The 18201-nt window shown below is 39.8% G+C and overlaps 1 protein-coding gene across 3 annotated transcripts in view; it reads right to left on the bottom strand.

The window, feature by feature from the left end:
* The window catches only part of GPR155 (G protein-coupled receptor 155), a 28267-nt gene extending 15439 nt beyond the window's left edge, over positions 1–12828 (bottom strand). The window contains exons 1-4 of one of the 3 annotated variants that reach the window (XM_069861091.1): positions 12753–12828; positions 11534–11681; positions 5449–5954; positions 633–1032 (exon numbers count right to left, since the gene is read on the bottom strand). In XM_069861091.1, the coding sequence (XP_069717192.1) occupies positions 633–1032; positions 5449–5908 (860 nt within the window). In that variant the 5' untranslated portion in view covers positions 5909–5954; positions 11534–11681; positions 12753–12828. The remainder of the gene's footprint in view (positions 1–632; positions 1033–5448; positions 5955–11533; positions 11682–12752) is intronic. The other 2 variants (XM_069861089.1, XM_069861090.1) reach the window with 2 other exon arrangements.
* Between the last annotated feature and the right edge of the window lie 5373 nt (positions 12829–18201).

The raw sequence follows: 18201 nt of genomic DNA, 5'->3' as shown, positions 1-18201 counted from the left end.
TGCATAAATTTAACCAGTAAACAATCATTCTATTATGTTAATCGTAGCTCCCTAGCAAATAATGTATTTAGTTCACCAATAAAAGAGATATATTCAAGGGAGGATAATAATGGCATAAGTTCTAAATACAAATTGTGATTTATTTATGCTTATTTATTCAGTTTAAGAGTGCAAAGCAACCATTTTTAAGCCATTCCAATATAACAGTTTAAAAGTTTTACAGACAAAACAAGAAAAAACAACTAATTTAGAGACATACTGTGTAATCCACAGAAAATATAAATATTAACCAAATAATACTTAATCACTCTTGTCTAACTATTTAATTAGTAAATTTTAAGTAATTCCCCAAACACCTAGTTCGCGACAGATGGCCTGTGGGCTGTCCATGAAGTCAGAGCATCCCTGAATTTTTTTCTCTGCAGAGAGAAACAACTCGACAACAGGTTTGAAAATGAAATTTTGCACACCACAGGTTAACGGCTGCATACTATCTGAATTTGGGAAGCACTCACTGTAAGTGAATCATACTACCAGTATAATGATTTTGAGAGAAAAGCCATCTGACCAGCATATTTGGAGTTTAAAACATGTAGAGAACAAAATTATAAAAGCACATAAACTGAACTTACAGTTTAGCTGTGATGAGAAGGATCAGCGTAACAAACATAGCCTTTGTCAGTTTTTTTGTTTGTCCCACCATAGTTAGTCCAAGGTAAAAAAGTGCAGAGCCGGAAAATGAACTGCCCAGTCCATCAAGGAAACTTTCAAGATATTCGGGAATTTTCTGGCCAAGAATAAAGTTAGAGGCAATTCCTATGAAGACCATGAATACAATTGGGTTCTGCAAAACTCGAAGGAGCGCTAGGCCCACTACTTTGATTTTGCTGTGTGACACACTGCGATTATCCCTCCACTTCTGGACTTCACAGAAGATAAACCCAAGTGGGTTTAGCATCATAAGAGATATTGGAGCCACTAGGTAAATGTACTGGAGATACTCTGGATAAGTGGTTTGATATAAAGCTTCAACTAGAGGAAGGAAAGAGAAAGTGATGAGTGATAAAATTTCAGTACAAAAATACATTCAGATTGAAATTAAGTTTTGTTATTCAAAAACAAGAAAAAAACTATTTCATCATCCTTCAGAGATAACTACTTTAACAATTGATACAAGATGTAGTAATTATCATTAGGCCACAGTCACTTAAAGAACATATTAAAGATCAAAGATTAACTATCCAACACTATTTAATGATTCTATGAATATTCAACATTTACAGGAAAGAAAAACCCAAACAAAATATAACAATCTCATACACACTTTAAGTCATCCCAAATGCTGTGGGGAAGAAAAAAAAAAAAAAAAGGTGTGTTTTTTTCTGAATTGCTTGTCCTCCCCAGAAACACGAGCACTGTGGAGAACCACATGCACCCTTTCAGGACACAAGTTGCTTCTCATCTTAGGAGAGTCTCACGTCTCTGGAATTTAATCAGTTTTCAGAGCGTAAATCAGGTCTATACTGTTGTATTTCCCATGTATGTATTAAGTAGTGGATTAGATTATTGAAATTGCTGTTTATCTAGTTAACAATACAGAGTTCATCTGTGTAAGAATGCCACGTTAATTTTCCAAACTTCTTTGTAAAGATAACATTTGTCATTTACCTGCCTTATAATGTTACTATTTCCAATAATTTGCAGAAATACAAAGTGATGCTTTCCATTTTAGCTTTTCCTACCCAGGCTGGAGAGAAACACATTCTTCCCCATATCTTAATATGCAGATGCCATTCTATTTGTACTACAAAGAATATATAAAAAAAAAGGAAGCACCATTGCATAAATATATCTACTAGACATCTCTATGGGATAAATTAGCTCTCAAAATACTAAAAAATGTTTAACATCACTAAGCAGCCAGCTGTTGCAGGTATTTTCACTTCCCTGTATACTAAACTTATTCTTTTTCTGAAAAAAAAAATTTCCCTCATGACCATGTTTTTCAAAATCCAAAAGATTTCTACCTGGAATGACAGGATCTACTAAGTGCTAAATCAGCATTTACTATAAAGAGTCTCTCTTTTAGATTAAATAAACTAACATTTGCCACCAGTTGATTTCCAATATGCAAGAAAAAGCACTAAAGGTCACTAAAGGTGCTTTTCCTCTTATAAGCCATGACTGAAGTATGTTACACAAGAGCTACCTGTCCTGTGAATAAACTGCTGAACAGAACAACAGTTTGTGGTCAGTAACTGCATTTAACAAGTCAGTTTTAAACACTAAGTATATTCTGATAAATAAAACCACTTCAAACATGCCAGATGCTTTTTATGTAAGTTAAATTTTTCTAAAACCCCAAACTGTTGTCTGAGTGAAAAATGTAATAAATCTTTATTTTTTGGCAAAGTGAATTTGTGTATTTAGTACACTAGACTAACCTCCATAAGTAATATAACTGACATATGAAGTCATAATATATTTTCCCGGTTCACATGAAGTGGAACCAATGTAGATTGCTAAGTCAGTGGGGAAAAAAGTAAGAAATCACACCTAAAGAATCATCAAGACAGTGAAAATTATCCACAATTTTTATCCATGATGAAAACTTTTCTTATTATTTAAACCAACGTGCCTGCTTGCTGATCGTAACAAAACCCCTTGAAATTAAAGATATCTCAATTTTCCACATCCCAGCTGATCAAACTTACATATAAATTACACAACAGTTGCTCATGCTTAATACAACTAGCATCATTAAAGTCATGGTAACTGAGCAATCATTCACACAACACTTCTGCTACTCTTACATTTTAAAAATACAGAACCAGAGAGCAGACAAAGCTGTTTTGTCAGTTGCACCATCTCACTTAGTAATAAAATCCAAACAGACAAAGCTTTTTATCATAGTAATTCTATCTATATTGGCAAATCTGATAGCAAATCTCTGTAACAATTGTTTTTCACTCCAAATCAACATCAGTTTGTAGTGTAGAACTGTCATAACAGTGATTAGAGAAAAGCAGAGTGATTACATTTGAAAATTTAATATATATTTTGATTTTCCTATGTGCAAATCTTTCCAACAGCAAAAAATACCATAGTGGTTATTAAAGAAAAAATGAAATAGGATAAAAACACAGGATGTTATTTATATATTTAAGCACTCAAACTACCTTTTTAAATAGTGTTATTATAATAAACAGATTTGTTAATACTAATTTTTTTTCTTTACAAATTTCGAAAAAGCAGCCTGTAAAAATATATTTCTATTGAAAGATCAGGTTTTGCTCATAACACTACCAATAATCATACACAAAGAAATAGGCAAGGCATTCTTTGTTGCCTAGTCCTCCAAGCTCTTCAGAGAAGCCACGACTATTAAGAAGTTTGCACACCTTAGAGCATGAACCAAACACTGCTGAACGTCTGGGGATGGAAGAAGTGAAAGGACAGGAAAGAAAATAAACAGTTCAGAATTTAACAATCTTTAAGTGCCTGCAGTATTACTGTTGTGTTAAGCATTACAGTAAAGCTCTTAATGAATTAAATATTCATAGAAGAAATATTAATCATATTTTATAAATCATTAAATACTGAGAAAAATGCAGTCTGACAAGAAAGTAATTCAAAGTAGAAAGAATGTCTTAACTAAAAGGATACAATGGAAATAGGTTCAGACAACTTCAAAACAGAAGAAAACAGAAACCATAATTGGCATTTTAATCCAGTACCAAGAAACAAACACATAATCTTCCCAGCCTAATTTGTGATACCCTTCTGATTTCTCTCAAGAGGAACAAATGTCAGGAGATACAACTGAGAGAAACAAGGAATTTTCATCCAGGGAAAAAAAAAAGTATACAATTGCCTTTGCCTATTTTTTTACAGATATCCAGCACATTTGAAGAGAGTAAGAAAGAGTCCAGATTCTTCTGAGCATCCTGCCCTGGAACAGGGAGGATAGAACTACCAGCTTCTCAAGTAACCTAAAATACAGAGCTACTTGTTATGTACAATCTGGAATTGCACATTTAAGCCTCTCTTTTGTAACTGCATTTTCAATGTGGTAATCAAATATTTTGCCTTTTGCCTTGCTAAAACAAACTTCCTTTCATTTTTTTTGTTCTTAACCTTGTCTGAATGATAAGGGTGATCTCAAGAGAATTTGAGAGGCACACAGTACTTTCTCCTCAAGGAGCAGCAAACAAATAAAACGTAGTCCGGGCATCCTCTCCAAATGCATTCCACACAAGCTGTTTTTTGAAGATCCTGATACCTGCAGTGTGCATTCCCATACCAGCCTGGGGAGAGGCAGCACTGAAAGCTACATTGACACAGAACAGCCTCCCCAAAGGCAGGTAAAAAGCCCTGCAATTCAGGTAGCAGCAGGTGGCAGAAGCCTGCTACAACTTCAGAGCACTTCCTAAGTATCACAGTATGTAGGGCTAACAGCATATTAACATATCACTAAAAACAAAACAAAAAAAATCTATAAAAAGGGGAAAATCTTCCTTAAAAAAAGGAAAGAAAATAGTAGTCTTGCAGATTGGGATAAAATGAAGTTTAATAACTCATAGTACTTGGAATTCAGAATATAGTCTTACAAGTACAAGCATACACAGCTATACACATTATACTCTGAATGCCTCTGAATTCTGCTTGTTTGGTTTTAGCTCCACTAGACTAGCGGTTACTTAGACATTCCAAGAATGGCACCACAAACACATAAAATTCTGATTTGAGATACACAAAGGCAAGTTACCACAAATCACACAGCAATCTTTTTTAAAACAGACTTTTTCTTACCATGTCCTAAAGCACATTTACTGGCCACAACAGAATAAAGATTAAGGGATAAAACATGACAGGCTACATAAATTTTGTTAAGTAGCACAAAAATTTTAAGTTTCTTCTGAACAGACTTAAAGTTTGTCACACACTCTATAACCCGTGCGCACTAACATATGGCTAAATGTTTTCTTTGAGCTAAACCAAGAGGTAAAGCCGAATTAATGAAAAACCCACTACAACTATTTCAAGACAGCACTGACACAGGTTCATACTTCACAAACTGAGAAATTTTGGTATTGAGAGAAACTGGCAACTTCCCATAAGGACATTCTTAACCTGCGATAAGGGTAAGGTAATTTATAACAATTCTGAAGCTACATTTTAAAACTTTGGGGTTTTTAAAAAAATCTGATTTATTTTAACATGGTAAGATCACATGGACAACAGTAGTTGGATTGTTTTAAATTCTGTATCACTCATACTGACAGCTTTTGTCCCTTACATGGTCTGACGCCAAGAAAAGGGACTCCAGAAAATGCTTGCCTAACTCCTCAGTTCAGAAGTTTATTTCAAATGATAGAAAGATAAAAGCAAACATGTCTAGAACACTGAAAAATAGTTTTAAAGAAGAAAGCATAAGGGACTACTTACCTATTGGATATCCCAGTGCAAAGTCATTGCTTTGTGTGGCAAAAATAGGGAACAAACCTGCTTTGCTAAATCTGTTCTCAGGACTGACTACTAACAATGTTAAAACACAGACTAAGAAAAACACAGCAGCTTTGGCAACTAAAATACTGTACAGGAAGGACCAGTTCACATTAGAAAAGTTAAGTACCACCATGTTTTTGAAGAGTAGAGCCGGGAGTGCAAAACGGGATACAAAATTTCCCAGTCCTTTGGCCTGCGTTGTTGTAATAATGTTGGCTCTTCCAGCTATGTATCCACAAAGAATTATTCCAAAGCATTCTAACAGGGCTGGAAAAAGCCTGCTTATTGACATAGAAGGAGTACCATCAGTGGCATTGAGTCCAGTCTGCCCAGGCAAAGAAATAGACATATTAGCTGAAAATGAGAGGTTCTTTGTATTGAAGTCTGAATAGTTATCCATTTTCTTTGATCACCTCTTCCAAAATAAGAGCTTGAAATACTTTCATCTGTAAAAGAAACAGAGGGGTTTTGGTTTTTTTATTTACTTCCAAAACTGTGCTTTATGGTATCAGGCTTGCTGCCAGAAGAGTTTGCACTTACAACTGCATTACAAATAAATAATGAGATAAACAAGTAACTAGAGTGAAACAACTCTGAAAAAGAAGAATGATGAAAGATCATTCTGCACACAGATCATCTTCTCACAGATCCACACAATTCAAGAAGACAATTGATAGAGGCTAAAAATTCCTTTTGAAGGTAACACTGAAATAATAAAAGTAAATGTAGATTGGGCATGCTAAAAGCAAAAAAAAACATTGCAAGGAAAGAAGATACAACAAGGATTATTTTTTATTATTCTAGGATCTAAACATATTTTAGAATAAATTACAGCCCTTCAGCACTTTCCAGTCACTGTTTCAGAAAACAGTAAATGCTAAATTCTCAGTGTACATTCCTCCTTGCTTTCCTGGACTACCATTAGCCTAGTGAACTCTCTAATAGGAAAGCAAGATTGTACGTGATTGTTAGCAGCTTATAACCATTCTTACCTCCTCAGCCAACTCCCAAACTGTTAGTTTTCTTTTCTATCTCCTTTTGTTTGCCCCAGGACATCTTATCTCAAGTCCTCCCTAAACCATATCCTACTTGTTTCTTTTTCCTCCACAATAAAAATACACTTAAACTTCTCAAAGCAAAAATCCCATTCTTGACCTCCCCTTACTGCTGATCACCTCTGGTTCCACAAGGTCAGCACTATGCATGGCCAAGAGGCCTCCTTCATCTGCATCTTTAATCCAGGTTCTGCCCTTGAAATTACTCTTACCAAAATCCTGAAAACTTTCTTAAACTCTCAGAATTGACGTTCCATTCTCATCCCTTGTGAACACCATACACCATCGTAATAATTCTCTTCCTGAAATTTTGCCCTTCCCCTGTATTTTGTAATTACAGCTCCTCCTAATTCTCCTCCCATCTCTACTTGTTCCCGTAACATTTACAGGGGAGGATCCCTCTAAATTTCTGTGGGTGCTGATAGGGCTCCTCCCTTGTTCCTCTTTTGTCTCACTACATTCCCTGCCTATGTATTTCCATAAACACTTATTAAACTATAAATAGATGAGCCACAGATCTCTCTAATCCAGACCTATCTTCTTTTGTTAAAACTATCATTTTAGCTTGCCTCCAAGATATTTTTTGTGAATATTCTACCTTCAGTTCAAGACCAATGTCTCTGGAACCATTCTTCTATTCTCCCAAAAAGAGGCTCCCTCAATTACTCTGTGCCACATATCCATTTTGCTAGATACAAGTAACAAAGGTTACAAAATTCTTTAATTTGAGGGAAATGCAAACTTACTGAATTTGTATTCATCTATAACTCCATTGCAAAGAAAATCTTCATAGTCTACCAGTATCAATTAATTTTTTGTACATCCTTCTATTCACTCATTCTCCACACATCCAAAACCCCCTTGCTTTTGTATTCTTCCACAATCTAAGTTTATGCCCTCTTCATCTACCATGGAATAACAAGAGGAGTAGCACTTAAAAGACTCATAGAATCATAGAATAACCAGGTTGGAAGAGACCCACCGGATCATCGAGTCCAACTATTCCTATCAAGCACTAAACCATGTCCCTCAGCACCTCGTCCACCCGTGCCTTAAACACCTCCAGGGAAGGGGACTCAACCACCTCCCTGGGCAGCCTCTGCCAGTGCCCAATGACCCTTTCTGTGAAAAATTTTTTCCTAATGTCCAACCTCCCCTGGCGGAGCTTGAGACCATTCCCTCTCGTCCTGTGCCCTGTCACCTGGGAGAAGAGGCCAGCACCCTCCTCTCCACAACCTCCTTTCAGGTAGTTATAGAGAACAATGAGGTCTCCCCTCAGCCTCCTCTTCTCCAGGCTAAACAATCCCAGCTCTCTCAGCCGTTCCTCATAAGGCCTGTTCTCCAGCCCCTTCACCAGCTTCGTTGCTCTTCTCTGGACTCGCTCCAGAGCCTCAACATCCTTCTTGTGGTGAGGGGCCCAGAACTGAACACAGGATTCGAGGAGCGGCCTCACCAGTGCCGAGTACAGAGGGAGAATAACCTCCCTGGACCTGCTGGTCACGCCGTTTCTGATACAAGCCAAGATGCCATTGGCCTTCTTGGCCACCTGGGCACACTGCTGGCTCATGTTCAGTCGTCTGTCAACCAACACTCCCAGGTCCCTCTCCGATGCTAAAAGAACACGAGCACCAGGCAAGGAGATAAATTTGACCAAGAATTATAGCTTCTCCACTCTAGCACAAACACATTTGGCAAGTCCTTCTCTACCTTCAAGAAAGACCTAGAGAGTAAATCATCCTATCACACTTCAAGCTTGTACCTTGCTTTGTGCTACTTTGACCTCTCTTAACGTTTCAGTATCACGTGCTAATGATACACTTCCCAGTTAGCAAGGGATCTACCTACCACACAGTGGCAAATGGTTTAATTAATCAGGCTATTGCTTACCCATATTCCTACACACAATTCCTTAGTGAAATTTAAGTATGCATTAATTTAAGTATTTATGTACAATAGATACACCTTGTGACTCCTGATCTTCACTTGTTACCAGTGATCCCCTTTGAAAGGGCTGATTATAACACAGCAGGTTCATATGCTAGTATACATTTAAGTCTGCAAACCTGGTGAATAGAGAGGATATCAAACATCAATATACAGCGGTCAATAGCAAGGTCTTGGCAGAAACAGACATATGTTTGGTGATTCGTCTCAGAAACACATGCAGTCCAGCAGCTAGCACTACATAAAAATTCTGACACAACTAAATCCTAAAGTATACTGGAAAGCAAGTCAAAATAATTCACCCCATTTACTACAGATAGGAACCAAGGCAAAGGCCACAGAAATTTTGCTGTAAACCATTTACCATATCAGTGGTAAAGCTAAGATTCCCAGTTCCAAGACAGTACAGCACAACAGCTAGATCCGTGCAAATTAACAACTGGTTTAAAAGTCTTCCCAGCTTCTTTGTATCCCATCCTCAGGGAACAGAGAACTCATAAAGGCCAGGTAAATAAGCAAGTACAGTAAGTCAGAGCAAAGGTGACATCTTGTATGCTCTATTACATCCTGGCATCCAGCATACACAAATTCAACTGCAGCATAAACTCTTCCACTCATGGCTTTTATTTATGCCTGAGACTTTTAGTAAGCAACCTTATAATGCAGCTTTAATTTATCTCAACTGAGCAGCTGCATCATCCAAATCTGTCCAATAGACTTGGCTCCTTATTCTCCCAAGGAAAATAAGCCCTACTTGGAGGGCTTATTTTAAAAGTTGTATTTTTCTTCTATACAGGTGATATATTCACCTAGATGCATTTCAACCAGGAGCTCAAAGCATTACCTACTATAGAATGATGAAAAAACTTGCCATAAATAAAGCAGACAACGAACCATTTCTTCTATTAGCAAAAATAACAGAAGTTGTTGGGATTTGCAAAATATCCAAAAGAGAACTGGAGACAGATTAAAAACACTGAATCCTTGAAATAAGCCAGCCACATTCCACATAAGATGCAAGGTGAAAAACAGGTTTTTGGTGCAGTCTCACCTCAAATTCTTCAAGGGTGCAGCACTGCACAGATGTAAGGCTCCTGGCGTGCCAACATGTTCAACCTACTCTCTGTTCTGTTGAGGTATTTTTTTCAGCAATAAGGTAAATGTGAAGCTTTTTCAGCTAAATGCAACATTTCATCTATAGCAGAAGTGTTGACTGTCCCTAAATTTTGCCATTCCTTCTCAGGCCCTGTGACTTCCCATCCAAGGCTGTATCTTTCACCACTGTCTTAATACTAAAGACAAAATCTGTTTTATGATATTCTTACTCATAAAAGCCACAGTCTACATACAGTTATAGAGTGGGAAGGACTTTTACTTCTATAATGTCTCCTCCCCTTTCTCTCCTGAAAAGTGGTTTGAGCTATCCAGGCTTTTTGCCTGCACAGATTAAGCCTTCACAGGTGAGTCTATCAATATAATTATACAAGTCCATACTTTTAAACCAAAATTGTGCCTAAAGTAATTAAACACCTCTCTTTCCTCTGTAATAAATTATTATTTCATCTCATGAAATCACTACAAAATATAGAAGTAACCTTATCCAAATTTTATAATTCAGGACTTAAGTAAATATGCAGAAGGCCGACCTTGCAGTTTTATCAGTCAGCAGCACATGTTAAGTCCTGTATCTTCTTCACCAGATCAAAACTGACATGGATATGACATCCCATAATCATCTTTTGTAAAGTGCCACAAATACCCCTACTGCTTTCCTTCAGGCTACCTTCACCTTAAACTTCATTATAAGAGGCCTTGCAAAGCCAGTCAGGCCCAATTTTTGGTGAACCACATGAATTTCAAAGACAGAAACTGCATCACATTAAAGCTGCTGCTGGCACCCTTCAGAGGATTTTGAGTGTGAATCATCTCTTCAGCTCCAGAGACATGCACACACCAAAACATTCACATTTAACACAGATTATTTATGGCAGAGCTGTATGTATTTTCCAGAAATGCAAGCTCTCACACAGCGTGCTGCTTAACACAGTGAATTCATCTCTCATCCCCTTCTGTTCTATAGGATACAGGCAATTACATCACAGTTGTGAGATTATGTAATGACTAATCACAGATTTAACATACAGACTTATCACACCTGGGGCTTAATTCAAACTAGCATCTCACATGACTGAAAATGTCTTCAATTCACAGTTCTTAATGAAATCAAAGATACTGATCTGACATTTGACCAAAACCTCAAATACCTGACACAGAAACTTGTCTGTTCTTACAGTAGATGTAACAAATCAGCTAGTCAAATGACACTAAAGTAAGAAAATATAACAGTCCCAAAGGAAAGCACTTAGCTTTGCCTTCATATGACATGATTTGTGGTTATACCTTCAGGGATCGAGATTTGAATCCTTGAAAACTCAGCCATAGCTGCATAGTTGGGAACTGCAGGCCAATGAACACAAAGCGTTTAAGAATAATGCTGCCTTATCTGCTGTCAACAAGTGTAGCTGCTTGCAGCTAGATTGTCAGCTTGCTTTCAAAAGAAAGACAGTGCATCCAGCACAGGAGGAAGCCTGGTATGAAGACCAATAACAGACAGAGAGCAAGGAGTAAGTGCAGTTTACAATTCCCTTGAAAGAAGCCAGGGCACTGATATTTGCCCACTTCTGTCTTAGGTTGTCAATATTTGTAAAGTGTTAAAATTCACCAGACCAGAAACTCGATTTTCAGCAGCTGTGAGTTAAACAATATATATCAGGTTCCTTTCCGAGTGGTGAAATAGAGAAGTTGGCTCCTTTTCCAGCAAGGAAATCCCTCTCGTGTTCTTTTTTTAATGAAAGCCAAAGATGGTATGAGAGAACAGAAGAGATACCTCAACATATAAACCTTCTTTCTGGTCTCTCATTCTAAAGCTTTCAGCAGATAATCACTCTCAGGATAATTCTGGTGACACCGGCAAGGCTGTGCGTACATTCATAAATAATATCCCACAACATGACTTCATTTCCTACCTTAATGCAATATCCCAACGATGACACATTATTATATTGAGAAGGCTGAAAGCAGAATCAGGGAAGGAAGAGTTACTGTTCACGGCAGCTCTAGCACCTCATCCTCAGCTCAGATAAGAGCGTACCATATGCACGTTTGTGTAAAAGTCTGTAGGGTAAGTCAAAGAGGAAGCTGCTTTAGAAAGTTACAATGATAAAAGTGGGAAGAAGTGATTAGTGTAGTTCCTATAGCTGCAAGTTAACCACAAGTTTTACTTTTCTCTCTACTGGGCTGAGAAAGCAGATATAGAGTAATATTGTAATAGCAACTAACCCAAGAAGAGGGCCACCACTAGCCTGAAATCCAGATGATCGTAGAATGGTTTGGGTTGGAACAGACCTTAAAGATCATCCAGTTCAAACGCCCCTGCCATGAGCAGGGACACTTTCCACTAGATCAGGTTGACTCAAAGCCTCATCAAGGAGACAAGAAATATCAGACCTCACGTGCCTCTCAGCCGCTGTTCTTCAAGATGACATTTCCCTTTCCAGTTTTTCCCCATGCTGTTATTGCAAGGGAGCAGCCTGGGTGCCAAGAAGCGGGAGTCGCGTGCCCAGCGACGCCGAGGCCTGCTCAGAGCACGCGACTGGCACAGCTCACAGCAGACACAATTAAAGCTACATCAAAAATTGTCAGGGCAGGCATTCAGACAAGACCAAACGGAGTTGCCGGCAGCATGAAACACCAAGCCAGAAAAATACATGCAAAACACGCCTCCCCCTAATTTTCAATTAGGCTCAGCTTCAGGCTCGCCAACATCTTTTTGAATCAAAGGGCAGAGCAATGTAGAAGCAGGACGAGACGGAAGGGGTATTAGCCGGAGAGGGGCAGATTTAGGCTACACATAAGAATTTCTTCACCATGAGGGTGATGAGGCACTGGAACAGGTTGCCCAGGGAAGCTGCGGCTGCCCCATCCCTTGGAGGTGTTCAAGGCCAAGTTGGATGGGGCCTTGGGCAGCCTGGGCTGGTGGGAGGTGTCTCTGCCCGTGGCAGGGGGTGGAACTGGTCGGCCTTTAAGGTCCCTTCCAACCCAAACCATTCTATAGTTCTAAGTGCGGGCTGTTTCCCCCTCAGCCGCACTCGCCGGCGGCCGCAGCATCCTCGCCCCCCCCGCCCTCCCTCCCGGGGACCCCGACAGACAGCAAAGCCCCGTGCTGGGCTCCGGGGAGCCGCTTACCTGCGCCGGAGCCGGGAGGCGCCCAGCCCGAGGCCCGCGGGGGAGGGGCGGGAGGGCTCGGCGGGGCCGCCCCGCCCGCCCCGCGCGGGCACAGCCGCCGGCGGCCGGGGCTCAGCCGCAAGATGGCGGCGGCGGCACGTGCCGGGGTGGACTCGCCGCGATTATCCGCCTCTGACCCGGCCCGCGCTTATCGGCTCCGGGCAGCCCCGGCCCCGCGGCTCTTAGCGATACGGCAAGTGGTTACTGATGCAAAACGTGGAGTTTAAGCTGAAGTGGAGCTCGGTTTCATTTAGAATCACAGAGTCACCAGGTTGGAAAAGATCTCCAGGATCATCGAGTCCAACCATTCCTATCTGCCACTAAACCATGTCCCTGAGCACCTCGTCCACCTGTGCCTTAAACACCGTCAGGGAAGGTGACTCAACCACCTCCCTGGGCAGCCTGTGCCAGTGCTCGATGACCTTTTCTGTGAAAAACTTTTTCCCAACCTCCTTTCAGGTAGTTGTAGAGAGCAATGAGGTCTCCCCTCAGCCTCCTCTTCTCCAGGCTAAACACCCCCAGCTCTCTCAGCCGCTCCTCATAAGGCCTGTTCTCCAGCCTCTTCACCAGCTTCGTTGCTCTTCTCTGGACTCGCTCCAGAGCCTCAACATCCTTCTTGTGGTGAGGGGCCCAGAACTGAACACAGGATTCGAGGAGCGGTCTCACCAGTGCCAAGTACAGAGGGAGGATAACCTCCCTGGACCTGCTGGTCACACCATTTCTGATACAAGCCAAGATGCCATTGGCCTTCTTGGCCACCTGGACACACTGCTGGCTCACGTTCAGTCGTCTGTCAACCAACACCCCCAAGTCTTTCTCCCCCAGGCAGCTTTCCAGACAGACTTCTCCTAGTCTGTAGCCCTGCATAGGGTTGTTGTGCCCCAGGTGCAGGACCTGGCATTTGACCTTGTTAAATCTCATGCCATTGGTCTCAGCCCATTCATTTAACCTGTTCAGATTCCCTTGGAGCCTCCCTGCCCTCCAGCAGATCGACACTTCCTCCCAGCTTAGTGTCTGCAAACTTGCTAAGGGTGCACTCAACACCTTCATCCAGATCACTGATAAAGACATAGAACAGGGCTGGACCCAGCACTGAGCCCTGGGGACACCACTTTGAAAGTGAGAGATTTGCCTATTTCCAAGTTTATAACATTAAAATTAGACCTCGGAAAGTAATAGAATACGTATAAGATTTCTGGGAAAACGTATACACATGCAAGTGGGAAATCTATTCTGTTTCTAGATTTCCTCTCATTGCACACAATTGATGGGGATTGCTCCCTTGTGTTGCCCAGGCCTGATAAAGGATGCTCGCTTTCCAAAACTCCAAAATGAGTCTTAGAGGGTTTATTTGCTGACATTTTTGGTATCATTAACAGTTAGAGTGCTTAGAAACAAAACCTAAACTGAAGCACCATGTTTTCCACATGGTATCAGTTCCCCAAGGCTGGTCAGTCAATGTTTTTTTCCTAGTAAAAACTAAAAACCGGTAACAGCCAAAGAGTTTCTTGCTGAAAAAAGAGGATCCGGCTTTCTCATGCCTTCCTGTTTTTGGTGCAATTGAGGAGGCAGTGGTCCGAGCTGCCCATTTTCTAGGAACTAAGCAAAATATTGCTGCTGAAAAGAGAGCAAGTGTAAAATTCTCTCTTTTGTGCGCTTTCTTCTGTAGTTTATATGACACAAACCAGCAGATACATAGCAATAGGTGTCATAAATGGAGAGAGTGGACTCTGGCAGGTGTGATGCCAGCCCAAGTCTGCGTGCTCAGTAGTTACTCCCTCCAAAGGGGGAATTTAAGGCAAAAAAAGAATTGTTCCTCTTCTCCTTTCGCTTAACATCCTGAGGAGACTGAAACAGAAGGGCGAGGAGAACTGTGTCGGCCAAAGAAGATTCATGTGATTGACAGTTTAGGAAATGCCATCTCAGAACTATTCTTATTGATTTGCCCATAGTTAGTTCAATTTACAAGGTCCACCCTCGAAATACTTATAGGAACCTTACCAGAAACAAATCAGATACTATGTATTAAGAACATCAATTTCGGTAGTAACAACAAAAGCAATACTTAAGGGGATTAAATGAGAGGCCAGAAAAGAGTCAAGAAAAATCCCATAAAGAAAGCAGTCAGGGATAGAAACCTGTGGGGGAAAAAATGACTGTTGGAAACTTTAAAAGGTACTATATTGTTGATATTTTATGTCTGCTTTCATTTTTATTTAAATGTACTGATGCTTAATGAATTAAGTTTTGTGTTGCTGCATTAAAAACGTGTACTCTTAATATAGCCCCCAACTGACATGTCAATCAATGCACATGTATCGCTGAACAGCAGTACATCCTGGCAGGTAACACTCGCCCGCTCTAACGTTAGAGTGAGACTTTTTTTTTTGATGCAAACACTACTAAAGACTCTTCTGTTAATTTATTCAATGTTAAAGTCTCTCTGTTTGGCATCTGGCAAAGGCCACTTTGGAACTGATTTGGATTAGTTTTCAGAAGTAAGGTATAATGGGATATTTAAGATTTTTTGGCTTTCTGCCTTGCACTCTTCCCTATGGAAATGGCATTCCTTAAAGAGACATGCTCTGGGGCGTAGCAAGAAAGGTCATCCAGACTGTACTAAGAAATCTTGCTAAGAATTTATGCTTTCCCTTCTCTTGAATACATTTTTTCCTCTTAAAAAGATCACTAGTGATTCAGCATTTAATAAAGTATTTTGAAACATGATCTTCAGTGCATTATTTTAAGAGAACATACATTTACTGGATAGACTGCTCATTGATTGCTGTTGATATCCATCAGCTAACAGCATGATTTTGCAGGGGATGAGCAATTATGAGAGGGCTGTATTTCCATTTCAGTTCTAGCATGTACACACCCCTAGATCAGGAAAGGGCACTTGACCAGGGTTTTGTGTTTCCTTTTGGGGAACAATGAGGAATGGAAATAGTCAAAAGTGTGGCACCAAAGGCATATGATTAGATAAAAATTTAAAAAAATGCAATAAAATTCTATTTAGTATTTAGAGCAATTATTTAAAGAAAATTGTCTGAATTATAGCTTCCATCTAAGAAAAAAAAAGGGAAAAATATATGCAAGGAAATGAATAATTAGGACTTAATATAGCACTTTTCTTCTTGAAGTCTTCAAATTTTTTAAACGTATTACAAGCAGCCTAGCAACTATCTGTCATTGACATGCAGCCATTTCTAAGATGAAGAGAAGAGCACCAGGGCTCAATCCTATATCCTGTTAAGAAACATGAAATCTTTATTAAGTATACTGTACCACCAGAACAGCACTATGAGTAACTAAAGCATGGGATTATAGGACCAGTCCTCTACTTGTTTAGGAACTGTTAGGAACACAGTTTATTAGGATAGATTTACACAGTTCATCAGCTCTTGATCACAGCTATCCTCCACCACCAGCAACTCGACTTTGGAAGTTTATGTGTGATCTACAGTTAACACCATTACTGGTGTTGAAAATCCAAGCTTTCCAATAGCCACTAAATTAACATAAAAGTGAAAGTCACCCCAAATTTCTAATTTTGATTCTCTTGAGCATCCCCATACTACCCATCACATAATCATGAATTGCTTTCCCCCTTGGGTTTTGCTCTGTTTTCACTCGAATCATATGTTTTCCTGTGATTCTGTGATTCTGTAATTTCTAGAGAGCTGTGCATCTAGTTTGCAACAGCATGGAAAAATCTAAATATCTTACTAACGCAATAGTTACAACGGTGGGTGGAGAGACTAGCAGTTATTAGGTAATCTCCTTGTATTCAGTTACAGGAAAAATACTTACTCAATGCTCCTTGCTTATTGACAGTGAGCCAAATTTTATATGGAATCTGGAATTATGCCTGCAGTCAACATGGCCTTGTAACTCTCATAGTGGCAGAAGCACTATGAGAGTGTTCATTGCTTCCCAGGTAAATGGATGATATAATGCAGAAGGTAGGGACCAGTGCTCAACTTCTGTTAAATTTTCTTAGCTGACTCCATCTGAAAATGCACGTCTAACTTTGGTTATCTGAAGATGTGATTCAGGATTCAGAAAGTTTGTTTTTTTTCTGATGTCTTTTCTCTTGCAGTTGTGCGTAGGACATTCAGGAAGAACATGAAATGCTTATCTATATCTAGATGTGTCTGATCACTTACACTGACTCACATGGCTACCGGAAAATAAACTGTAGCTTACGATACACCTATGTTTGATAGGCAGTTAAACAACAAAGGAAACCTGAGGAAAATTAATCTGTAGACAGGCAATAGGCCCCTGGATTTCTTCTTTGGAAGGGAGTGTCATGGGAAAAGTACTTTAACAGTCCCATGAAAGAATTTCCCAGACTTATAAGGCTTAAACACCACGAAAAATCCAGCGTCTCTCTCCCCGACAGCAGTCTAACCCAGGGGCTGTGAGAATGCCTACCCAGATGCTGTTACCCATAATCTTGGAGCTCGTTAACAGAAATTATGAGGGATGCACTGGATATTTACGTTCACTTCAATTACCTTGGAATGCTTTTCTATAACATCTTCCTTCTTGAGAAAGCTATTTATTTCCTTATCCTCAATTTCACAGTAGTACCCCTCATTATCTACATTGGTTATGAGAACTTAATTGGTACTTTTGGCATAGTATCTTTTGTAAGACAATGTGTATGTTCAAGCTGGTTTTGCAAAGCCCGTGTTTACTGAGCTGTACTCACTCCCACCTGGTTCTGGGGCTAAGAAAAGGGCATCTGTTACTGGCACGTCACAGAGCTGTAGGTGCAGTTACAGTCTTCAAAATATCGTATCTGCCAAAAGAAAATACAGAAAACTAATACAGTCAGCTTGCAGAAAGTCAAACTAAGACTTCAGCAAGAATTATTTACATTCAGGTCTGATGAAATGGACTGTTCTTGTAAGTAAGAGCAGTTAACTGTCATGCTTAATTAAATTCACCTCTCTAAAGCAAAAAAAAAAGTAAAGGAAAAAAGTTCAAGCTGGATTGCACCAAATTCAGTGAAGTTCAGTATGGCCTAATATGGTTTCAACACTATGAGATTTTTTCTGAAATTGCTTTCAAGTGAGACAAGGTGTTTAAGGCACCTGTGGACGAGGTGCTAAGGGGTATGGTTTAGTGTTTGATAGGAATGGTTGGACTCAATGATCCGGTGGGTCTCTTCCAACCTGGTTATTCTATGATTCTATGAAACCAATGTTGCAGAGACCTCCTAATGGTATAAAGATCATTGCTGGTGCTAGGGTATCACCCTGTTACTTGGCTCAGTAAGGTAAGTTTGCTGAATCCAAACACAAGTACTCCACCGTAAGTTAACACATTAACCAGTCTGAGTTGGGGGGAGTGGGGATGGGGGAGTAGTATGCCAAAGTCACACAAAGAAATCACTATT

Source organism: Phaenicophaeus curvirostris, chromosome 7 (genome assembly GCF_032191515.1).
Source record: "Phaenicophaeus curvirostris isolate KB17595 chromosome 7, BPBGC_Pcur_1.0, whole genome shotgun sequence".
NCBI lineage: Eukaryota > Metazoa > Chordata > Aves > Cuculiformes > Cuculidae > Phaenicophaeus > Phaenicophaeus curvirostris.
The sequence above is the reverse complement of the archived record's forward strand: the minus strand, read 5'-3'. Positions and strand labels throughout refer to the sequence as shown.